The 25,160-nt window shown below is 42.7% G+C and overlaps 2 protein-coding genes across 7 annotated transcripts in view; both read right to left on the reverse strand.

Annotated features, from left to right (window-relative positions):
- LOC308672687 (uncharacterized protein F13E9.13, mitochondrial-like) overlaps positions 1 to 25,160 on the reverse strand; it is a 57,668-nt gene that overhangs the window by 11,595 nt on the left and 20,913 nt on the right. For 3 of the 4 annotated variants that reach the window (XM_081335766.1, XM_081335765.1, XM_081335767.1), the window contains one exon: positions 21,274 to 21,864. The exons of the other annotated variant lie outside the window; for it this stretch is intronic. In XM_081335766.1, the coding sequence (XP_081191892.1) occupies positions 21,674 to 21,864 (191 nt within the window). In that variant the 3' untranslated portion in view covers positions 21,274 to 21,673. Of the gene's footprint in view, positions 1 to 21,273; positions 21,865 to 25,160 lie in introns of those variants that run through there. 4 annotated transcript variants of the gene reach the window in all.
- On the reverse strand, positions 77 to 5,489 carry LOC308672690 (protein C19orf12 homolog). Of its 3 annotated transcripts, XM_081335774.1 has the most exons (4): positions 5,425 to 5,440; positions 4,987 to 5,140; positions 2,077 to 2,252; positions 77 to 1,217 (listed from the first exon to the last, which is right to left on the reverse strand). In XM_081335774.1, exons 3-4 carry the CDS (start codon positions 2,234 to 2,236, stop codon positions 952 to 954), a joined length of 426 nt encoding a protein of 141 aa, XP_081191900.1. In that variant the 5' UTR covers positions 2,237 to 2,252; positions 4,987 to 5,140; positions 5,425 to 5,440; the 3' UTR covers positions 77 to 951. The 3 variants fall into 3 exon arrangements, with proteins under 3 accessions (XP_081191900.1, XP_081191898.1, XP_081191899.1); XM_081335772.1 differs by lacking the exon at positions 4,987 to 5,140 and having other exon boundaries at positions 5,425 to 5,489; XM_081335773.1 differs by lacking the exon at positions 5,425 to 5,440 and having other exon boundaries at positions 4,987 to 5,354.

Consider the following 25,160-nt stretch of genomic DNA (forward strand, 5'->3'; position numbering starts at 1 on the left):
CTGAAGGCACCTTGAGTTCAGGAAGGCCAGTTTAGCATCTCTAAAGGAAGGGGAAGAATGGTAATACAAACTTGGCAACTGACACATTAAAATTCAGCTTTATTTGCACTTATTTTCAGGAGAAATACCTAAGATGAAACATCTGCTACATTGTTGGCTCAGAACGGTTTCAACTTTTCACTCCTGCACCTTCTCAAAATTAAGGCAGAAGGAGAAGAAGCACGTACCATCCAGAAGTTAACCCCCTCTGAGAAATTCCAAGATTGATCATTCTAACATGGCCAAGAGGACACAGCACAGGTCAACCGCAGTGCAATTATCGACGTTAGGTTTCTCCAACTGGGTATCCAGAAGATGTGTTAACCACCAGCCTGTCTCTCTTCAGCCAAAGAACATATTTGGGTAGGACAATTGATCATAGATCCAACGCCTGTAACTGGGCAGGAAAGGCTGACAAACACCTGTTCAGTGTATTCATCTAGAATGATGCACATCAAAGAGCAGCAAATGGTGACATCATCGTAGGGCAAACGCCATGACTCACCTCCTGGACTACAATGCCAGGATGCAATGGCGGCACTTCCTTTGACGGCGTCAACTGTTACAGAGGCTGCTGCTTAGATGGTCAGATGAATCAAGAGGTACTTACTCAGCAAGGCACTCCAAATACCACTGTGGGATTTTGGGGTGGCATAAATAGATGTTTAAATAAATACGGTAAACATTGAGGCTCAAACCCATCGAACCTTAGCTATTGAAATAGAGACTAACTATTGCAAAACCAAAAACCACAACAAGGGCAAACCAAAGCTTGCCTCGTTCAGATTATTTTGGGTAAAAACGCGCAGTTGCCATCTTGTTATTCCTATAGAACCCGTGATCTTAAGAAATCTAAAATGCCAGACAAAAGTGCCAGAAGGCACTCGGCCCCCCTTAAAGACACATCCGAGTCTAGTTTCCATATTGGATTTCCCCTTTGAGCTCTGTAGCGATATAGCTCGTCAGGACTCCAAGCAATTTCTCTTGAAGGGCGCCGTTGGCCATGACCAAGGCTGTGAGCTGGGCGAGGTCTGTCCAGTCCAGATTCTCAATAATGGCACAGACATTTTTGTAAAGCCGCTGCTGCTCCACAGGGGGCAGTTCCAGGATAATCTGAGGAATGGGCTTGAACTGCCCAGAGGTCATCCAGGCCCCAAGCAAGCCACCAATGGCACCTCCTAGAAAAACAGAACGGACAGACCATCTTTCAACTATCTGGCAAACCATCATTGAATGATAAAAATCACTGGACTATTTGCAGATGTAAGCGGCATGGTTTCTGATGCAGATAAGGGATCTGGGATATTTTTAAGTTACATTGTCCTATTATATATCTATTTGGAACAGCGTTCGATGTAGTTTTCACAACTGTAGCAACTTGAAGACTGTGGACTTCAACTCCCAGGATTCTCCAGCCAGCATAATGGCCAAGATCGAGTAATCCTTATTTAGTATTTTAATTAACATATCTTTTATACTTTTTATACTTCAAACAATGAGTTTGATCCATAGCTTTTTGTACCCTTTAAATTCCCACCTGTCCTATATTTTATACCATCTATATCACTCATATAAACCTTTGGATTATGGTTTTACTTTATATCCTTTACAATCACTCTGTCCAGATGGACGATTTAGTACCGTATTTCCCTGAAAATAACTGGAAAATAAGCCCTAATACATCTTTTGGAACAAAAATTAATATAAGACCCAGTCTTATTTTCTGGAAAACATTTTGCCTTCTTTGGAGAGCAGGCAGCACAATTTTTAATGTGGGCCAGTGTGCTCACAGTAAAAAAAAATATGACAATAAAGCTTATCCTATATTATCTTATCTTGAACTCTAAAGAAAATCGATTTGACTTTGGAAAGTGGATTCAATTTAAACAGCATATACATGCATTCATTAATGTAATTAACCAATGGCTGCTTCCGCATCTTCAGTATCTCTCTCCCCCCCATCACATTAAAAGCTACACTTTGGTGGATCCAAGGCTTTTGGATGCACTTAGGCGTATATCTGAAGCATTAATTTACCAATAGCAATGCCAGGTGGGCCTGCCATCAAACCTCCGAAGAAAGCCGCTGTTCCCACGACCAGAGCCCCTCGGCCGGAGTGCTTGAAGGCAGCTTTCATTTTTCGTTCTTCAGAAACATGGCAGAGGAGCTGCATCACCTCTCTGACGTTGACAGGCATGGTGACGTCTTTGGAACTGAAATAGTTGTAAAAAGTAAAGGTAAAGGTTCCCCCGCACATGCGTGCTAGGCGTTTCTGACTCTAGGGGCTGGTGCTCATCTCCGTTTCAAAGCCGAAGAGCCAGCGCTTGTCCGAGGACGTCTCCGTGGTCATGTGGCTGGCATGACTAGATGCCAAAGGCGTATGGAACGCTGTTACCTTCCCACCGTAGTGGTCCCTATTTTTCTACTTGCATTTTCTACGTGCTTTCGAACTGCTAGGTTGGCAGAAGCTGGGACGAGTAACAGGTGCTCACTCTGCTACGTGGCACTCGGGATTCGACCCGCCAAACTGCCGACCTTCTGATCAACAAGCTCAGTGTCCTAACCCACTGAGCCACCGCGTCCCTTTTGAAATAGTTGTCAAAGAACCTTAATTCAGCTCTCTTTTTTCCTCCCTCTCACACACAGAACTTAGCGCTGCTTGTTTATATTTGTATGTGTAATTCACGCACACGCATGCACACGTACAGACACTTAATTATCACTAAGCAACCCATTTTACCTGTTGGGCCATCATTTCAGAGATGTTTCATTGCCCAAGCGGGAGAAACAGAATAATCAAGGGAAGTGACCTCTAACTTCCTACTATCTTGCCCACTGACTTTCTTAATAGGAAGCCAGTAGGGCATCTTGGAGAGTGCAAAATGTGGGTTGAAACTAAACATTAAGAAAACCAAGATCATGGCATCTGGCCCTCTCAATTCCTGGCAAATAGATGGGGAAGAAATGGAGGTAGTGACAGATTTTATTTTCCTGGGCTCCAAGATCACTGCAGATGGGGACTGTAGCCAAGAAATTAAAAGACGCTTGCTCCTCGGGAGGAAAGCCATGGCAAATCTAGACGGCACACTAAAAAGCAGAGACATCACCCTGTCAACAAAAGTGCGTATAGTCAAGGCTATGGTCTTCCCAGTTGCAATGTATGGCAGTGAAAGCTGGACCATAAGAAAGGCTGAGCGCCAAAGAATTGAGGCCTTTGAACTATGGTGCTGGAGAAGACTCCTGCGAGTCCCTTGGACTGCAAGACGATCAAACCGGTCAGTCCTAGAGGAGATCAATCCTGACTGCTCTTTAGAAGGCCAGATCCTGAAGCTGAAACTCAAATCCTTTGGCCACCTAATGAGAAGGAAGGACTCGCTGGAGAAGAGCCTAATGCTGGGAAAGGTTGAGGGCAAGAGAAGAAGGGGACGACAGAGAATGAGGCGGCTGGATGGAGTCACTGAAGCAGTAGGCGTGAGCTTAAAGGGACTCCAGCAGATGGTAGAGGGCAGGAAGGCCTGGAGGAACGTTGTCCATAGGGTCGCGATGGGTCGGACACGACTTCGCAACTAACAACAACAAGGGAATCTTGGAAATGAAAATTCACAAGACTGTGGCTCACTGCAGCAGTGCGGCCACAAGAAAGCAGCCACAACTTTGTCAAACTTCCATTCCACAGGAGCCATGTCCAGATTTTGCGCGCATTCTGGAAGTTACAACTATTTGAGGTATGTTGACTCAAACATTGTTGCCCTACCTATGCCCTATTTCACCCAATGGAAGGTTACAAACAATCAAACAGACACAACAGTCTTTAATAGCATTTAGATGTTTGCATCTATCATCTGCTTAGCGCTTGAATACCAGAATCATACCTGTCTCAAACAGTAAAATGTCTCTCCTTCCTCCCTCCCTCTTTTCCTCTCTTTTTCCCTTTTATTTTCTCCCCAGAGTATTCTGGCTTTTTCTGTTATAAGCAGCAGGTCTCAGAATCGCCAAATCAACAGTTGAAAAGAGTATTTCTAGTCCAATACTGCACGATCTTCCGGTGCGATCTAAAAACTTATTTATTTGAGCAATCTGACCTGGTCTGATGGGTTAGGGTTGGGGTTTTAATATGTTTTTAATACTGTTTTAAACTTGGGCTAAATATTTAATCGTTTTTTAACTTTTGTATTTCGTTTTTTATATTTATTGCCCTGTACACCACCCTGAGTCCTTCGGGAGAAGGGCGGTATAAAAATATAATAAATAAATAAATAAATAAATAAAGTCGGGGGGGGGGGAGAGGAGAAAAAGCCCCAAACATCCAAGATAAAAGATTTGAAAAAGGAAAAACACAACGCATCGTTTCCAGGGCTTCCCCGGAGCCCTAACTGTACCCTGGGCAACGAGGAGGGGGGGGATGTGGGAATTCAGAGGTTAACAAACCTTTATTGTCAAAGTACAACACGTGTACATTGAGATTACTTCCCCCCCCCTGCTCTCTCCCCCCAACACACAGTGACCACAAACCCTCCATCCTACCACACCATTGTCGTTCCGACTCCCGGGGGGCAGGCAGGCAGGCAGGCAGGCAAAGAGGCAGTTTGGACGAAGGCTCCCCTTAAAAAAGCGAGGACTAGCGCCTTGGAGTCCTCTGCCGGGTGGTGGTTGGTGGTGGTGGTGTGTGTGTGGGGGGAAGCCACCTCCTTCCTTCCTTTCTTTCCCTTTGCGGCACAGCTGCAAGGCCGGCCTCCGTTTCCCCAGCCCAGGGGTAGGCAACCTTGGCTCTTTTATGACTCGTGGACTTCAACTCCCAGAATTCCTGAGCCAGCCACGCTGGCTCAGGAATTCTGGGAGTTGAAGTCCACGAGTCATAAAAGAGCCAAGGTTGCCTACCCCTGCCCCAGCCGCTTCCCACCCCCCACCCCCAGTCCGGGACCGCGCTTGGCTTTCCACGCTGCCTACCTCGGGCCGGCTCAGATCCCGGCGCCGGCAAGGCCGCGGTGACCGGAGACCCCGAAAGAGGCGGCGGCGGCGGCGGCCCGAGAAGCGGACTCTTGTCTTGCTTGGCCGCCGATCCGCTCCCGGCCCTTTAACCCCTTCCTCGCCGGCAGGGCTTCTGCAGGATCGGAGAGGGGAAGGGAATGGAAGTGGGGGGGGAATTAAGGCAGCCTGGCTCCCCTTCAAGGCGGGCAAGGCGACCGGCGCTGCCCAGCTGCGCCTTCTGGGTCCGGCTCTCTTCCCCCGAAAGCGCAGGCGCCTTGCGCCCAAGCGGCTCCTAATATCATCCGCGGGGTGGGGTGGGGTAGAGGGGAGGGGGGGTTGTTGGCACCCGACAACTCTGGTGAATGTGTAACGCTCATCCTGGCTTTCCCGATCCCCGACGAGCAAAGTTGCGAGGACCTTTGTCCGGCTTGCGTCATGGGGCAGGCTGGCGAGTAAACACATTCCGATCCGGGTGTCATGTCATCAGCCGGGAAGAGGAAGAGGAGGAGGAGGAGGAGGAGGAGGAAGGGGAGGAAGAGGAGGAGGAGGAAGGGGAGGAGGAGGAGGAGGAGGAGGAGGAGGAGGAAGGGGAGGAGGAGGAGGAAGGGGAGGAAGAGGAGGAGGAGGAGGAGGAGGAGGAAGAGGAGGAGGAAGAGGAGGAGGAGGAAGGGGAGGAGGAGGAGGGAGGAAGAGGAGGAGGAGGAGGAGGAGGAAGAGGAGGAGGAAGAGGAGGAAGGGGAGGAGGAGGAAGAGGAGGAGGAGGAGGAAGAGGAGGAGGAGGAGGAGACACTCCCTGCTTAAAAAAAAAAAAAGATGTTGCCCATCAGATGAGTCCGTGCAGGGCAGGAAGAATCTCAACTGTCTTGAGGGCAAATTGGGAGTTGGGGAAAAAAAGAAGAAGAAAAACCCACTATAAACCATCTGGAAGATGCCTAGGTTATAACTGGCAAGGTGGTGTGTGTGTGTGTGTGTGTGTGTGTGTGTGTGTGTGTGTGTGTGTGTGACAGCTTGGATCCTGGTTGACTCTGGCTGGAATTATTATTTTTTATTTATTTATTTTAATTCCATTTATATCCCGCCCTTCTCCGAAGACTCAGGGCGGCTTACAAGCTTAGCAGTAGCCTTCATTCTATGTATATGCCTGTTTATTAGGGCTTTCACACACACCCCAAGCGGCATTATTACAAAGTCAGCTTAATTGCCCCCAACAATCTGGGTCCTCATTTTACCTACCTGGGAAGGATGGAAGGCTGAGTCAACCTTGAAATTGAAGTCAGTGCAAATCTGGAATCTCTCTCCCCCCCCTCTATTTGTCTGTCTGTCTGTCTCTCTCTCTCACACACACACACACACAAACATATACAGTACACACAAAGAATCTGACACAACCAAGGCCCTTGCAGCTGTGATTGTTTGCTTGCGTCTCTGTCTCTCTCTCTCTCACACACACACACAGACACACACAAACATCCCTACCCCCACCTGCACACTTTCAGACATAACACCTATTTTATTAAATTCACGATATTCGTGGATTGAAAGTGGGAGGGGGGGCAGATGTTCACTTCACTCACTCTGCCCCCATGTCTCCAGCAGCTGGCCACGTTTGAGTGTAATTCTTGATGTCAGCATGGACAAATCCGTGGAGAAGGATCCCCTCTTTTGCCTGAGGCCTATGTTCAGGGTTGCAAATGTCTGCCTTTGAGATACACCGGAGATAACATTTTGATGCGATACATTTTTTATGAACTACAGCTGTAGTTGTGGACTCTTGGTTTTGGTTTGTTGGTTTGTTTGTACTGTCTTGGGTGAACCAGACAGAAAACCAGACCAGATGAGCAAAACCTACTTTATTGTAAGGCTATATTAATAGTCTGAAAATATAAGCTTTCTTCCCCCACCCCCCTTTTAACTTGCTAGATTCATTAAGGTTAGGGTCCTTCTTAGGTCTCTTTCTCTAACCTCTACAGAATAAGTTAAGCAACAGTCTGAAGGCTCCTGTCTCTTTTTTCTGACAGTTTCCTAGGGAGGGAACGAAGGAAAAAGGAAGGAAAGAAGGATAAAGGAGGAAGAAAGGAAAGGAAAGAAGGAAAGGAAAGGAAAGAGGAAAGCCAAATGAGACTGGAAAAGCTGTTGCAGAAAAGGAAGACACAATGTCTCAGACATCATTTTGATCACACAAACAGCGCTCTCTTGTGGAAACATTAAAGGCAGCCTTATAATGTATCTGACACAATGTAGAATGCTGTAGAGTAGATGTTATACTAATGGCCAAAATGTCTTCCGATACTTAGGCAGGCCAAAGCAGATCCACAATTCTTCAAATAATGAGCTTGATCCATTGCAATTATAAAAATATTCCTCTGTCTCTTTCTGTCCCCCCGAAATTTTTATTTTTTTTCTGAATGAACTTCAGTTTGAGTATCCGAGCTTGCTAGCTGAAAAATTAGTTGGGTAGATGTCAGGAATGATCAATGCGGGGAACCCAGTTCGTTGGTGACCACCCCCTTTTCCTACTTCTTAAATTTCACTCTCTCCTATCTGGTCATGTTTCATGTAGGATCTGAAAGTATTCACTTTCCTTCCTTGAGTAGTTTGGGCCTTTCTTAAGAGTAAGTACTGCTGAACTCAAAAGTACAGGAACAACTGGTCACTTAAGTGACTGTTGCAAGTTATGATAGACCTCTGTGGGGACACTTATAGCCCAGATTCCATGTTCCAACGGCATTTCAGACAAAGAGTTCTCCAATCGCTTCTTTAAAACTTCCAGTGCTGGAGCACCCACAAATTCTGGAGGCAAATCGTTCCACTGATTCATTGTTCTCACTGTCAAGAAATTTCTCCTTAGTTCTAGGTTGCTTCTCTCCTTGATTAGTTTCCCTCCATTTGCTTCTTGTCCTGCCTTCAAGTGCTTTGAAAAATAAGTTGACACCCTCTTCTTTGTGGCAGCTGCTCAAATACTGGAATACTGCTATCATGTCACCCCTAGTCCTTGTTTTTACCAGAATAGCCATACCCAAGTCCTGCAACCATTCTTTATATGTTTTAGTCTCCAGTCCCCTAATCGTCTTTGTTGCTTTTCTCTGCATTCTTTCTCAATATCATTTTTACATAGTGGCAATCAAAACTGGGTGCAGTATTCCAAGGCATTATAAAGCAGTACTAGCACTTCACATGTTCTTGATAGTGATCTTGATTCTGAATCAAAGGCCCTCTTACCCAACCAAATATGCCACAATGCAAATTTCTACAGAGAGATTTGAGTATAGGACAGATTTTAAAAAAAGCATATCAATAAATACTGTGATTGCCTAGCTAATTCTGATACCACAGCCTGAATGCTTTATTAAAAATGTTTTACAAGACTTATTCAAGTGCTGGTACTGATTCAGAGTGCAGACAGGTTTACACCTTTTCAATGCATTATGAAAAACTCCCTGCCTGCAGAAAGCTAGTCCTTCAGTGATAAACTAGTGCCAAGTTTTTTTCTGTGACTATTCTTTAGGTAAAAAAAAATCTGCCTTTTCTCGTAGAATTAATCTTGCAGATCCTTTTACCCTGTTCATACTTGCTCATGTCGGATTACTGGTGACAAGTTTCCCAACAGAAACGTTTTAGCAAGCTGGCAGGCTGAAACATGGCAAAGACACAAATAAGTAACTAGTTCCTTTGCTATCTGTTCAGACAGTAGATGTCTCCCTTTGCTTGCGGCTGTGTGCGTGTGTGATGCACTTTGCCACGCACACCAGGCAAGCATCAACAGCCCGGATGAATTATTTTTCCTTTTCCATTCCCGTCATGCTCTGTAGAAAATCCACAAGGGAGAGGAGATAATGTGGAGTACAAGCATTGCAGACAGATCATCATGAAAGCAACAAATTATAACCTTCACTAAAGAGCAACACACACAAACATCCTTCGGCTAGCAGGATCGCAAGCCCGGTTCTTGAGTTGGAACTCGCTTCTTGCCAGCAAGTTCAAGAGACTCCTTGGCACGGCTTAAGTGATTCCTTTCAATCAAAGATGCTCATGACAACCTCGAGAGCGACCAAATGGGTGGCAGGGAATAGAAACAGGGTAGAGATGCAGTTTCAGAATAATGCAGCCGAGAGAATAGAGTTACTGTACCGGCAGCAGAGCAAACTACGAGGGGAATTGCAATGAAAGAGAAGCAACGTAGCTGCAAACCTTGGAGGACTCTTTTGCACATTGTGAAACTTGGCAGAATTTGGGGTTTTTTTTTTACATCGTGACTCTAGTCCTTGAACAATGGGGCTAAAACTCATGTGTGTAAGAGTCAGCGGTGTACTAGTAAAATAAAAAATAAATAAAAGAAAGAAAAGAAAAGATAACACCAAAACAAAACCCCTTATCTAATCATATTGCATGAAAAATCAGGAGGACAACATGGAGCGCTTTCTGCCAACCCCGGAGAGATATTAAGGATGAATGAAACGCTGTGGATTTGAACGGAATGCGCAAACCTTAGGAACAATGGTTTTCCCGGAGCCAAAAGTGTTCTCCCATCTGCAAAACTCTCTGCGAGTAGGGGAAAAAAAAATACGCCCTGCATTTAAATACATGATTTGCATGAGGGCAAAACGTTTTGTTGTATATTTGCCTAAGCACCACAAAGCTGTTCCCATTATTGGTCACATAATCTGGCATCCATGAAAAACAAAAACAAAAAACAAAGAGGAAGAATAGATTCAGAATCTCTTAAGGCTATAAAAGACAGCCAGTTTAGTTCACTAGTTAAAATGCTGAGCTAGGAGCCGGGAGTTCTAGTCCCACCTTTAGGCATGAAACCAGCCGTGTAACCTTGGGCCAATCCCTCTTTCTTAGCCCTAGGAAGAAGGGTAAGGATACCATGGAGATAGAGAACTGTTGTACAGAATGCTAAAGCTAAAGGTTTCCCTGTCAATCATTGCTAGGGAGCAGTGCTCATTTCTCCCCATCACGCAGCACTTGGGTCTCAAACCCCCAGCTGTTCCAGCTGACAAACTCAGCGTCTTTAACCACTGCACCATCACATCCCCAATGTTGGAAAGAAGCAGCCAAAATAATCTGTCATGTGATAGGGATTTCATCCGTAGGTATGAATACCACCATATGGAATCAATCTGGACCAAAGTCTCTGCACTCAACATAAATCAAGCTTATTTAGCCATACCCGTTTGGCAGTGGTTCAAGCAGGCTACCCATTCTCATTTTCCTTTCTGCCCCGAGTATATATGTAACTGAAATCTAGGAATGTTTTCTCAAATCTGCATCCGCAGAGCCTACAAATGGTGCCCAAAGTTGCAAGCAGACTAGTTATAATTCATCAACTTCAGTTCTGCAGCTTCCAAACATATTTCTTCTATGTCATCATCTTTTCTATTCTACTCATAAGAATATTACAGACATTTAACCTTTCAGTAATTGCCAAAATCACATAACCTTTAAGATCTACTTTGAAGCTTTGTTCAGGTTGGAATCAGGACAAATACCTGGGGAGAAGCTGGATTCTCTTCTTTGGATGGTTGCAGGTAGGACACACCTGGTTCTTTTACCTGCCAAGGTGTATCCAACATTTTAAACCACTGCAATCCAGAGTATTGCTTTCATTTACACAACACAAGCTCATCGTAATTTCAACATGCCAGCTGTTGAGGGGGGAAAAAAACTCGCCCTGCCTAGTTTTATTTTGAAATTTCTTGGTATCACTAGAGTGTGCTGCAGTTCACAAAATCTTACACAGCCACGGGCTCCTTAATGAGCCATTTTAGTTAGGCTATTCTGTATTTGAAATTCAGTCAGAGCATCTCCCACTGAATAGGCATCTATGTTTGAAGCAATGCATATTGATGAGAATTCATGAGTAGAACACAATTGTGTTCATCAGCCTGGACTATATTTAAAAAACACAGCATATTCAAGTCTCTATAACATTTATATCATTTATATCATGTAATCCCAACTTTCCAGGGCGAACTCAAAGTGGTGTCTGGAGTGGTCTCACCCTAATTTCATACCCCAACAAAATTCCTATGTAGTAGTTTCAACTTTCAGATTGGCTCTTTTAATGAGTGTCATAGTCAAGGAGGGAACTGAACCTGGGTCTTCTCCAGAGTCCAAAATAGTTCACTACTATAATACATTACTTTATATTCTGTATGAATGCCTACAAAATCAAAAATATGGACTATGCAGACCATCCCACTAAACCAGGGGTGTCAAACTGCCAGCCCGCAGGCCAGAGCGTCACGGAGAAACCGCGCCCATCCCATTTTCGGCAATGGGAAAAAGTTCCAATACGTCGTGCGACGTCATGTGACATCGCGAGTTTGACATGCCTGCACTAAATCCTTTAGAATTGTCTTATTTATGGAAGATGGGATTACATTTATTTTATTTTATTTTTTTTATTTTAATTCCATTTATATCCCGCCCTTCTCCGAAGACTCAGGGCGGCTTACAAGCTTAGCAGTACATTACAGATAAGGAAACATTGCTGTTTACACTTGGTAAATGAAGCAGCAAACATCTGGAGATGTTGAAGGATAAGCACATGTCTAGTCTTATTTCAGTATGTAAGTAACCCCTGGGTATAAAATGGAATCATGATGTTATTTAGCTCAAACCCAAAGCTATAGTTAGTAGACTCATAGAAACAGTAATGGTGTAGCGGTTAAGGCATCAAGCTTGAAACCAGGAGACTGAGCGTTCTAGTCCCCTCTTGGGCACAAAGCCAGCTAGGTGACCTTGGGCTGGTCAACAAAGATTGACCCAGTTATCATAATTCAATCTTTAGACACCTTTGGTCTGGATGATTGAGTCTTCACTGACGTCTTGGGCCAGTCACTTTCTCTCAGCCCTAGGAAGGAGGCAATAGCAAACTACTTTTGAAAAAAAAAATCTTGCCAAGAAAACTGCAAGCAGTCTCTGAGGATCAAACATGATAAGGGAAGGGAAACCCCCCCCCACCAAGTACACCTGTACAAACTGGGCATGATTTGGCTGATCGTCAAGAGACAACACCATCTGCTTTAATGTGGGAAGTGAAATGTCAAAAGAGACACTTGCGAAGCATCAAGGACCACCAATCTGCCCTGAGGGGCTTCTTCTACGAAGGGAGAGAAGGACCTCTGTACCAAAGAAAGGAAGGGAGCAAAAATGGTATAGCTGCTTCAAGCTGGTAAAAGTGGCACACTGCTTTTACTTCCCGATTAAAACACAGCTGCCACTGTGCTTCCTCCTCCTTTGGCCAGCATGTCAACTGTAAAACGTTTTGAGCCCTCTATTAATAGGCAATTAAAATGCATCCCTTTTTTGCTCGGGCAATTTTTCCTTTTTTATTCGCTTTATTTCATTTCCCGGGATTTGCACAACACTCCAGTTTTGCTTGCTGAATCCGGGTCAAAAAGCGAGAGAAAGGAGGTGTGTGTACAAAAGAGAGAGGACAAGTAGAACACAAGCCACAGTGTTCCTTGACACACACATTTTGGCCCCTTCGAATGATATTTGAGCAATTGTTTGGACAGATTTAACGGATTACAGGTTTGGGCAGATTATATGGGTGGCAATTATAAGATCAATTCAAGACCGAGGCTTGAAACAATGGACAATATATGCTAAAATATTTGTAGCCAAGGATGAAACAGCAACAAGGACTGAGAAATAAAAGCAGCCTTAGGTGACAACGTCTCACTTGGGGTGCTGGAGAGAGGCTATTATTTTTAGAGGACTGTTCCTGTGCGGTGCATTATTTATCCTTTCCCATATTTTGTTAAGATACTGCCTTTCAAACTTAATTTATTGGAAACTAAAGATGTTTTCTAAAAATAACTTTGAAGCTGCTAAAAAATGCAGCTTTCCACTTGTAAGTTTCCACCAGCTGGGCCTGTCTGGTTTAGAATTGACACCCTTGAGAATTCAAAATAAGATTTAAAATTGCGAGGGGGGGGAAGCAGAGGGAAGACAGGCTTATGGAAAAATGATAAGATTCTTATTATCATCCCATTACCTGAATATTACCCAGAATCCACTTTACAAACAAGTTAGGTCAGGGGTGTCAAACTGCCGGTCCACAGGCCAGACATGTCACGTGGAAGCCGCACCCACCCCATTGCCGGCAATGGCAAAACTGTCCTGATACATTGTGTGACGTCACGTGACATCACGAGTTTGACATGTCTGACTTAGGTCATTTTTAAAACCCTGTGTAGAACAGTGTGATGGAAAGAGGCCCAAAGAACCAAGAACAACATGAGGAGTTAATTCTAAGCACTGTAGTTTATTTTTGCACACCTGCAGACAGACTCTTGCCAGATTAAAGCAACTATATACATTAACTATAGATATACTCTATGAATTTCTAAGGTGAGTCCGCCTTTGCTGCCTTGCTGTCCACCAGACTTTCCAAGCTCTGCTGCCTCTTGGAAGCAACTCTTCCCTCTTACGACTCTGAACTCCATTTCAACCACAAATAATCCCAAAGGTGTTTTTCCAAAAGGCACTCGGACTTTCCTGCGTCCAGTTTCCAAGAAAGTCCAGTTGCCTTTTGGAAAAACACCTTTAGGACAACCATGACCTGGACGATTGAGACTCTCCATAGACAATCACAAATAACGGTGGCATGGTAGCCAACTTCTATTCAACCTTGTGAGGTTTTGGTTACTCTTTTAAGAAAGAACCATTTCTCTCAAATAGTGGGCAGCCTTTGCCATGTTAACTTCTTCCCTCGGTCGAATCAAGTGTGGGCGTGAAATCATGACACAGATTTACCCACATCTAAAGGCCTCAAGATGCTTCCCCAAATGAAGAGACGTAAAGAATAAAAATAACTATCCAAAAGGCAGCCCATGGATCATCCACCCACAACACTCAGTGAAAAAAATGAGGTCTTAAACAATTTGCAAAAAGCATAGTATCATTTTCCCCCCACCTCAAGCACAAAGTCCAGAAGCGGTTTCCAACTAGAAACAAAAGTGCTTACTGGTCTATTCTTTTATCAAAAAGAGTCAATTTAGCCATCTCTGCTAATTCCATCAGCTTTTGCAGCCTACATACTATGAGTTTGGGTTTTACTGATTAGACTGATTTGTTGATATAAAAATGGCTAGTAGTTCAGACTACTATAGAAATGTAAAAAGTTGAGATTATGCCTTATTCTACTGTAACGGAGGGACTTGGTAGTCAACACTTTTTTTTTCTTCCCCCACTCCTTTTTCATACTTCTTTTTTTCCCCTTTCCCCTACCGTTGTTCCTTAATATTTGCTTTTGTATTTTCGTATTTTATGTTATATAGTGAATAAAAATCTTATAAAAAAAAATAACAATTTGCAAAAAGCAAGGAGACTGGGAATTGTCCATTATATGGGACAGCTGCAAAAATGAAATGCCTTATTTTGCATGGAGGCAGGATCGATAAAAACTCTTTGCAGAAGTGCATATGTGTGTGTCTGTGTGTTTGTGTAGATGTTAATGAGAAATATGATAATCAAGGTCATCACGATCCTAGCTATCCAGGAATTTAGCCATGTGGGGACCTTAAAAGTGACCCACATTTTCTCCCAATTAAACAAACAAGAAAAGTTTTTTTTTAAAAAAAAAACTATTTTAATTTAAGTATTCCTAAAAACTGCAGAGCATTGTCTGTTTTAGGAGATATTCCACCTTATTTAGGGAAGGAAGGAACACCTCCCGTACGGTATCTTTAGGTGTGACTTGCATATATCTTTAAACAAATATGTTTTGTCCTTGCGATTGTTTTAGTGTATGCAAATCTGTGCAAATAATTACTACACTGATATAATTAGTTGGCTAAAATGCTTTTCACAGCAGAATCACAGTGGTACATGACTACTTGAATCCTCACACAGAGCTGTGAAAAGAAAAACAGATTGTGAGCACAACACTCTCTCCACCATGTAAAGTAATATTGTGCTATTTTAAGTGCGGGGCAAAATGCTTTAACTAAATAAACACCAATTTTTCCAAATCAATTTTTCCTTGTTCATCATCTTCCAAAACATTTTTAGATGTTCCTTACGAATGTGATAGACAAGACAAAAAACTACTTGGTAATCTAGTCTGCAGTTCTCTACGGCATCAGCTTTGGGTATTGATGAAAGGAGGAAGGAGAAATTAGAAAATGAAGGGGAAAGAGATTCATGTTCCTTAGCAAAATCCCTTCTGCTTTTCTTCTTCGCTATACAAATAATCCTTGACCTAATGATTACAATTTTAGCCCAAAATTTTCATTGCTAAGTGAGATGGTTGTTAAGTGAGTTACAATTTTAGCCCAAAATTTTCATTGCTAAGTGAGATGGTTGTTAAGTGAGTTTTGTTCCATATTATGACCTTTCTTGCTACAATTGTGAAGTAAATCGCTGCAGTGGTTAAGTTAGTAAGATGGTTGTTAAGGGAATCTGGCTTCCCCATTGACTTTGCTTGTCAGAAAGTTGCAGAAGGCGATCACGTGATCCCGGGACACTGCAGCCATCACAAATACATGCCAGTTGATCATGTGACCATGGGGACGCTACAAGAGTCATAAGTCTCTTTTTTTTCAGCGTTGCTTGAAGCAGTTTGTCGAGATGAGCTGTATGCTTAATTATCCAACAATTGGGGTATCTACAGGGAGTGATCCATAAAAGTCAGAATGGTGGCAGTTGTGGCTGTAGACTTCTGGAGCTGCAGGTGTTCCTCGACGTATGACTGAAGTTACAAAGGTCCTACCTGGGAGCTACTTAGGACCTGGATTTGAAGTTCTGTCAGTTGCCACCCATGGTCATGTGACTTGAACTTCAGGTGCTCAGCAAACCAGCTGCATTTACAGCCATTGCCATGTCCTGCAGTCATGTGACCACATTTTACAAGAGTTTTGTCGAAAACTGGCATTTGCCTTCAGTTTTCGGTAAAACCCAGTGTTTTTCATGCTTGGCATGGTGGCTGGAGAATTCTGGGAGTTGGAAGTCCACACATCTAAAGTTGCGGAGTTTGAAAAATGGACTCCAAATGGAACTCAATTTGATACTTCCCAGTTTTTCTTCCTGCCCTGGTCAAATTACTTCACCAGATTTTTTTCAGACCGTGGTGCAGCAGGGATACTGAAAGTCTTCTGAAGTTCAGTGGTCTCAGCTAATAATGAGAGTAAATCATAGCCATACGCCAATTTCCGCCAGCCTTACACCGAGTTAAACCTTCCTACATAAATATCCACCCCCGAAATAAATCAGGCCCATTAGCAGGAGCCCTGCCAAATAAAACAGCAGAAGTCTTGACGGTTATCAAGCCAGTTAGCAGAATAAACCTATTAAATAAATAAATTTGTTCTCCCCCAATTTATGATGGTGCTATACTTAAAGTGAAACCTTTTAAATGAACAGATTTACTGTGCCCGGAGATCTCCACGGGGTCTGGATAATTATGCAAAGGCAAGGCGTTACTTTTAAAGGGGATGGATAGGGCTGGTACTTGTCGTGATTTATAGCCAGACACTGAAAAAACGGTAATGGCACAAAATAAGCTTTTGCAAACTTCTTTTGGCAGACAGAAAATGCTTGATTTACCCAGGGCATCCATCAGTTCTATATTTTAGATTAAAGCAGATAGATGGCTAGGAAAATGTGTGTGATTATCCTGCACGAAACGTTGAGGGATGATACTGCTTTACTGTTCATATTGGTAAGGGGCAATTCTATTGTGTCTATAAAAGGGAGTCAATGATGATTTTCTAGACTCCTGGGATTGGAGAACGTGAGCTATGTTCTATTCTGTCCTGTTAAACTTCAAGCCAGTTAGCAGAAGAAGCTCTTAGACACAAGCAACTATATCCATACATGTAAGGTTCAGGCTAACTAATTTATTATCTTCTGCCTATTGTGCAGGAATCTTCCCAGACTGTTTGTTTTCTCCTGGGAATAGATAGATAGATAAGGTTCTAGGGAGCTTAAGTGGGGATCAGTCCTGGGTCTTGTGCAGCTGCCGCAAGGATTCAAGGCTAATTGCCTGCTTGAGACCTCCCTCCCTAGTTGGGTGTTTCCCAATATAACCCTAATCAATAAATACATTTGTTCTCCCCAATTTATGGCAGTTCCATCGGCATCAACTATGGGTTTTCGGCCTGTCCATTTTCAGCAGCCTAGGTGGGACATGCCAGGCAGCGACAGAGTTCAATCATGGGCAAGTGAACATGCCTCTATCTCACCAGCAGCTGCACCATATGATTTTTCTGGGAAGATTTCTGACAATTTTGAGTATATATCCTTATAGTTTCCAATGGAACTTCTAATCATGACTTTGTGTAATTGCCCTGCCTAACACACACACACACACACACACACACACACAGACTCCCTTTTCTCTTCCTTCCTTCCTTCCTTCCTTCCTTCCTTCCTTCCTTCCTTCCTTCCTTCCTTCCTTCCTTCCTCTCTCTCTCTTTCCTTCCTTTCTTCTTCCCTCCCTCCCTCCCTTTCTCTTTCAACTCTTTATTCTTACTAGAAAAGTTATCTGTTATCTGGAAAGAAAAAAAATGTACAATGTTTTTCCCCAGAAACCAGAAGCTCTATTTTCAGCAATGATTGTGCCATATTCATTAAGCCTATTTTTTTTAATTAGAAAAAAAAATATCCATGCAATTTGGAGGCATGAGAATTTCTGGATTGTACCTAACAGATTTATGTAGCTGAACATGCTAATGTCCTTTGACCTGCTTAGAAATAAATACAGCTGACCAAATTGTCATTTTTATGGATATTTACAGCCAAGTACTTTGTAAACTTAAGAACTAATTTTCCCCTAAGGAAATCTGTATTCTATAACCTTGATAAATTGTCCAAAAACACAAACCACGACTAGACCTGCAGTTTCTCTTGCCAGCCGTCTGCACTTCCAGAAGCTTATGAAGATTCAGTGTGATGAATGGATGGGGTTGACATCCTCCCGGATGAGAAGGAAACGGGGTTCAACATGAGGGTCTTTCTAGCTTCTCGGGTCCTGCTCAAAGGTTAGAGGACAGCTGTGGCCAGAAGAGTCAATGCTGCTCGCAGATTCACTCCAACTGGATTACTGCAACACACTCTACATGGGGCTGCCCTTGAACACCACTCAAAAGCTAGAACTGGCTGTCACAGATCTAGTTATGGGTGTATTGAAGTTTTACTTTAAAATTCTAAGTGGTGGTGATCATCCATAGTGCCATTCATGGCCTGGGATGTTCTGGGTCTACTTTTTTTCCAGCCATCCCAGAAATTTTCACCAAGATGGCACGATACAGATCACTCCCATTTAACAATATTGTCTAATGGGCCCAGAAAAAGTTCCTTCTCTATTTATTTATTTTATTTATTTAATTAGTTTTCTATACCGCCCTATTCCCGAAGGACTCAGGGCGGTTTACAGGGCAATATTTAAAAGACAATATAAATTAAGATAAAAATAGAATTAAAAAGAATTAAATTAATAATAGCCCAACAATAAAACAATGTTAAAACTTAAAACTAAAAACCCCCTCAGTCCAGGCCAGATAGATCGAAAAGCCAGGTTTGCGGTGCATACCATATAGTTGTTTTAATGAAACATCTGCCAGAAAACCACCAAGCTCAGAGAGCACCAAGGACCCCACTCTTTCGTGACTCAATGTTAACTATATGCTATCTCCTGGGGATTTCTCCTGTCTGAATCCATGTTGCCCTTGATAGAAACTCCAGTTGGATATACAAGGCTGAACTGTGAAGAAAAGGGCAGATGCTATTAGCCTAGAGAGAACTAGCTGGCATTTTCAAAAGACCAAACTGATCACACCCATCAACTTGCTGTTGCCATAGTCCAGTGGTTCTCAACCTCTCTCTCTCTCTCTCTCGTGTGTGTGTGTGTGTGTGTGTGTGTGTGTGTGTGTGTGTGTGTGTTAACCTGGAAGGCCATCCTGTTGTCCCAGGAGGTCCATGGAGGCTTGAAGAAATGTTATGATTTAAATCTTCAGTCTTGGTGGCCTGTGGCCACAAAAGTTATTTAAAGGGGGTCTGCAGCGAAGAATCACTGCCCTAGTCTACAGTGATAGTCCAGGATACCATATGAAACCTGGCAAGTGTCACAGTGTTTAATGGAAATTAACACCTGATAATCTTCTCTCCATACTGAAGCAACAAGCACTTCGAATAAATTAATACATATTTAAAACATGTCTCCTTGAACAGCTGTTATTCGCTTGCAGAGATTCTCCATATTAAGGCTCCTTTTCTTTGTTCTTCTACAAAGCCATGATACTTCTACGAACTTGCATTGTGTAGAACGAAGCCTCCTTTGCTCCCCAAGAGATGGGGCCTTTTTAATATAAGTTAATATTTTAACATTCCACATTCCGCCAAACTCCCAAACAAAAAGGTCAGTTCCTTTGTACGGCATCTGCTGGCAACAGACAAGCAGATGCTTAAAGCAATGGCACAGATACTTGCAGCAGTGAGCAGGATAAAAAGAAGGCAATCAATCTTTCCCTCTAGGTTTTAAAATCGGATTTACTATGATACGAATCCACTAAATCCCATAGAGACTTTTTGTGCCTCATATTTTAAGGCCAAATTATGGGTCTCTTGGAGAGGCCTAGACCAGGGGTGTCAAACTCAATTCCATTGAGGGCTGCATCAGCATTGCGGTTGCCCTCAGGGGGCCGGGTGGGTATGGCCAGGGTGGGCATGGCCTACTGGGTGGGCGCAGCTGGAGTGCGTATGGCCTACTGGGTGGGCATGGCCAGCTCTACATCATTGGCATCAAGGGTGCCTATGGGGGCCTGGGCAGGAGTGGGACAGATCTGAGGGTCTCTGACAGAAGGAGGGTCTCTGGGCAAGGGCCAAGGCAGTGGGGACCGTTCCCTCACTGTTTCCAGGATGGCTTCAGGGGCCACATGAAACCACTTCGTGGGCCGGATCTGGCCCCCGGGCCTTGTGTTTGACATGTCTGGCCTAGACTAATACGTAAAGCTTCTGTAAGTGAGCAGAGATGTTTCAAATCTTATGACACATGTTTTAAAACCCAAGTTTTCCAAAGATGGATGTTTTTTTTGTTTTTTTACAGGTTTGTTGCTTTGTTGACTAAAGTCAACTAGATATTGCGGCAATATTCAAACGATTGGGGTATGTCTTTTCCCCTCTAAAAGCCATTCTAAAAGGCTGCCTTACAATGGTTTAATAGGCACATGGCTGGCCTAGACGCAGGGCCAAATATGTAGCTATGGCTTACATATTACTATGTCTGGTTTGTGGGTTGTGTTGTTTCAGCTTAGCGCAATACAGGAAGGCAACTGATGTCTCACAGTACTTGTGTTCCAGAGATGGACCATTATCTCCATAATTCTCAGTCAGTTACAGATTGAGAGAAATGAATTTAGATCAAGCTCTATCAACAGGACATAATAAATGCATTCATATTACTTCTTGAGAACAATGGAAAACCTTTCAATGAGTTGATGAGGTAGGCATATTATCTCATAAACTGAATATCTAAAACAGTCATCACCGCAGATGCAACCTTGATATTATGAGGGATCTTCACAAGATCTGAATGTGATTCATCTGGTCAGCTAAAGGCCAATACTGAAATAATCACTACAGGTAGTCCTCAACTTATGACTTCATTTAACAACTATTCGTCCCGTGTTCACATGATCAAAATTTAGGTGCTTGACAACCAAGCATGTATTTATGATGATTGTAGCATCCTGGAGTCACACAATTACATCTTTGATCTTCCAAAAAGCAAAGTCAGTGGGGGAAGTTGGATTCGCTTAATGACTCTGATTTGTTTAGTGACCACAGTAAAAAAAAGTCATAGAATCAGGTGCAATTCTTAGAAGCAGAAGTTCCAGTTCAAATTTGCAGTCATAAATCAAGGACAACTGTCTATACTGCTATAAATCTTAGGAGACTTACTCCCAGTCATGGCTTCCAGTGCTTTAATTAGGAGAGAAAAGAGATTAATGAAACCTTTTGGTTGATGATGATGTTAAAGGCTCAGGTCAGGAATTAGTTACAAGTCACCGATTCAGATTCAATTCCTTGGGATGGCATGGACAAATGTTTCCTTCTTGATTTGTCTCTAGTGTAACTATAACTCTGCCAAGGGCACTCCAGTAATCTGCCTGATCACATATTATTTGGCAGCAGATTCCCAACTTAAAGTACAGTTAAACTTTGATTTTACACACTTCTGTGCAGCAAACATTGGATGTAACAGACAAAAATCTGAGTTCAGTCTGTTTCACCAAACACTGTTTATTGGCAAGTAGGTCTGAAAAATATTTGTTCATTTTAGGTGCATGTAAATCTGACATGAATTGCTTAAAATTTGCACAGATAATTTTATATGCAAATTATATAAACATTATCTAAATATTTTGCTTTCAAATTGGGCTCCATGTCCGAGGACTTGCTGTTAACACAAACACTGTCGCTTTGTCAGCTCTCAGGTGAAGTACTTTTATAATATTTTAAGGACCGTTCTCCCTATATATTCTTCCGCCAGGGTTCCATCTAGTAGAGGGAGATTAAGAGAACACGTATTTGAGTGTAGAGTGTGCCTTTAATTCTGAATTCAGAAAAAAAACCTCTGTCTTGGAAAATAGCAAGATAAAATATCTGGTGCAGTTGTGCTTTGAATGTAAACTCACAGCAGAAGCGAACACCTTTACACTCTTACTTGGCCCATGTAATCCAGAAACCTCTTCACACGCTCAAGATCGATGCCATTTGCCCAATAGCCACCTTTCTTGAAATATGAACCAATGATCAAAGCATTCGCACTTAAATAATCCTTCACATTATCCAGAGTGACACCAGACCCCACCAGGACTGGAATCTTCACTGCAGATCTGACTTCTAGAGAAGGAAAATAAGAAGACTCGTAATAGAACTTGCAATAAAACTTGTAAGGGAGACTAACTGAAGTCACGATGATTCTGGGTCAGGGGTGTCCAACCTTGGCAACTTAACAGTTGTGGATTTCAACTTCCCAGAATTCCACACTTGGGAGTTAAAAGTCCACAAGTCTTAAAAGTTACCAAGTTTGGACACGCCTGCTCTGCATGTTCCAGCAGTTCCCTTTCATACCATAGTTTCCCGATACTCCCATGTAACACCTCTACTCCGCGAGCTGCATTGGCTTCCGGTTGCCCTCCGGGTGAGATTCAAGGTGCTGGTGATGACCTATAAAGCCCTAAATGGCGAGGGTCCGGGATATTTGAGGGAACACCTGCTGCCAGCATCAAGTTCCCTTCGTCCAGTGCGCTCCCACAGGGAGGGTCTTCTCAGGGTCCCACCGGTAAGAGATTGCCGGCGGATAACACCCAGGGATAGGGCCTTCTCAGTGGGGGCGCCTGCCCTTTGGAAAGAGCTGCCCGTGGAGCTGAGGACTGCCCCCGACCTTCGCTCATTCCACCGGGACCTGAAGACCTGGCTCTTCGAGCCTTCCGGCCCAGGCTGAGAGTTTTTAAATGGGGTTTTATATTTGTTCAGGGATTAAATTTAATTATTTTAACTGTCTTTAACTTTTGTATTGTATTGACGTTTTTAAATACTTTGTAAACCGCCCTGAGTCCTATGGGAAATGGGCGGTATATAAATTCAATAAACTAAACTAAACTAAACTATTCTCCCTACAGCCAGGAATGACTCTAGTATTTGTCTGATCCTAAGCTGATTCTCCTTATACAGCTACTGCTTAACTTACAGCTTTGGTTTAGTGATCAAAGTTAGGGCAGCACTGAAAAAAGTAACTTATGCCCGATCCTTGCCTTCATGATCCTTGCATCTCCATGATCATGTGATCAAAATCTGGGCGCTTAGTAACTGGCATGTATTTGTAACAGCTGCAGCGACTGGCATGTATTTGAAACCTTTCAAAGCAAAGACGTCCGACAAGCGAAGTCAGGGGGAAAGTTGCATTTGCCTAATGACTGCATGGTTCACTCATGGGGGAAAAGGGTTATAAAATTAGAGATGGTTCACTTTAACAGCCACCTTGCTTAGCAGTGGAACTTTCAAAGTGTGGTTGTTAAGTCAAGGATCCTTTGCATTCTTCTTGCCAACGCCAAATATTCAGCAGCAACCAATCAGAGCCAATGGCGTCTTTTAAACCAGGGGTCCCCAACCCCTGGTCCGTGGACCAGGACCAGGCCGTGGCATGCCAGCAACCGGTCCACACAAACAAGCAAAGTCCCATCATTGGGATGCAGGCAGCACACAAAACCACGCACTCTCCGGTCCGTGGAAAAACCTCTCTCCACAGTACCGGTCTCTGGTGCCCAAAAGGTTGGGGACCTCTGTTTTAAACTGCAAAGGAAAAGACTGCAGTCTTTAAAGTTATTTCATTAACGTTTTACTCTCTTCAGCAAAGCCACCACCAAGAGCCTGGGTGCTTCGACTCTCCTGCCCTATGACTAGTGCCAAAAAAAAAAAAAGCATTAGCCATGCTGGAAATGAGATAATATAATCTCACTCCTTTTCAGCGCAGCTCTCCAAAGAGACAAGCACTAAGATCAAAAAGCCCATTGGCGTAAGCTGCTCAGTGGGCTTATTCCGTTAGATGATGAAAGGAACCCAAATGGGCTACGTTTAAGCAGCTGCAGGGATTCCAAAGGCAGAGTCAGGATCAATTTGCTCTCGTAGAACGATTACATGGCCATTTCTTTTCTTTTCTTTTTGAGGAAAACCCAGCCCGCTAAGCCCTCTCTGATCTATTTTCATCGTACAGAATGGCAGCGTTTAGGGTATCGTTTATCTTGGTTACCTGTGAGATCACTCTTGTCGCTGAAGAAACCCTGCATGTCCTTTACTTGTGTGTGTGTGTGTATGTGTGAGTGGGGTGTGCATGCATCTCTGTCTCCCTCCCTCTCTTATCTATCTATCTATCTATCTATCTATCTATCTATCTATCTATCTATCTATCTATCTATCCATCTAATCCATCCATCTAATCCATCTATCTATCTATCTATCTATCTATCTATCTATCTATCTATCTATCTATCATCTATCTATCTATCTATCTATCTATCTATCTATCTATCTATCTATCTATCTATCTATCTATTCCATCTATCAATCCATCTATCTAATCCATCTATCCATTATCTTTTCATCCATCCATCCATCCTCTTTCCATCCATCTATCTACTTATCTACCTATCTCCATCTCTTTCTATCTCCATATATCTACCTATTTATCTCTCTCCTGCATACAGCTCTCTTCTCCGCCCTACCTATATCCATCCATCTCCATCCATTCACCCATCCATACCTTCCTCCCTGTTTATCTATCTCTATTATCTCTCTCTCTCTCTCTCTCCCTCCCTCTCCCTCTATGCCTTTGCCTATCCCTATCCCCAAACAAGCATTTTTCTTGAATTTCTGTTATCCCTTTTTCAAGAAAAATAAACACCATTGGGAATTGGACTTGACTCATTGGTATTTAGATGTTATTGCTGGTGCCCTGTTTCTGAATGTGTTGTTTTTCCTAATAGACCATCCATTTCTGATAATATATATATATATATATATATATATATATATATATATATATATATATATATATATATATATATATATATATATATATATATATTTTCCACCTTCTACACTTCAATGTTTTTTATTAGAAAAAACCTTTTAAAAAAGGTTTTGAAAAATTATGAAGTGCCGTTATTAATGCCTTACAGCTATCAGTAATTAAGCTTTTCTGTTTCCCCCTTTATGTAATTAAGAAAAATGAGAAATATATACACTCTATTATAAAGTTTTACACTTCAAATTAACTTCAAGCATATCATACAAAACCTAACATAGCTGCCCTAACTGGTTACAGCCAGAAAAGGTGCTAACAATATCTGCTTTTAAACGAGCTACTTAAAGGCAACCTATAAAGAACATGGTCAAGAAATATTTTTCATAGTCACAGAAATCAGAACCAGAAATAACAATTCTAGGTTGCAACTACCAAAATTTCATTTAAATGGAAGGGGAAAAAAACCCTCACGGGGGTCCAACAGTGGAATACTCTACCCACAGAGGTTGTGGAGTCACTGTTTCTGAGGTTTTTATTTATTTATCTAACTTTTAAAACCACCCAGCTATCCCACAGAGGAACTCTTAAGAACATCCTGGATGACTACCTCCTA

The sequence above is a fragment of the Vipera berus genome (genome assembly GCF_964194415.1).
Source record: "Vipera berus genome assembly, chromosome: 10".
Taxonomy (NCBI): Eukaryota; Metazoa; Chordata; class Lepidosauria; order Squamata; family Viperidae; genus Vipera; species Vipera berus.

Bases quoted from the DNA above. Each gene is read 5' to 3' on its own strand.
- LOC308672690 (XM_081335772.1), bottom strand. From the start codon at position 5,486: ATGACACCCGGATCGGAATGTGTTTACTCGCCAGCCTGCCCCATGACG. The intron at 2,253-5,424 runs GTCCTCGCAACT...CAACTATTTCAG, and splicing joins ATGACGCAAGCCGGACAAAG to TTCCAAAGACGTCACCATGC. The intron at 1,218-2,076 runs GTAAATTAATGC...CTGTTTTTCTAG, and splicing joins CCCACCTGGCATTGCTATTG to GAGGTGCCATTGGTGGCTTG.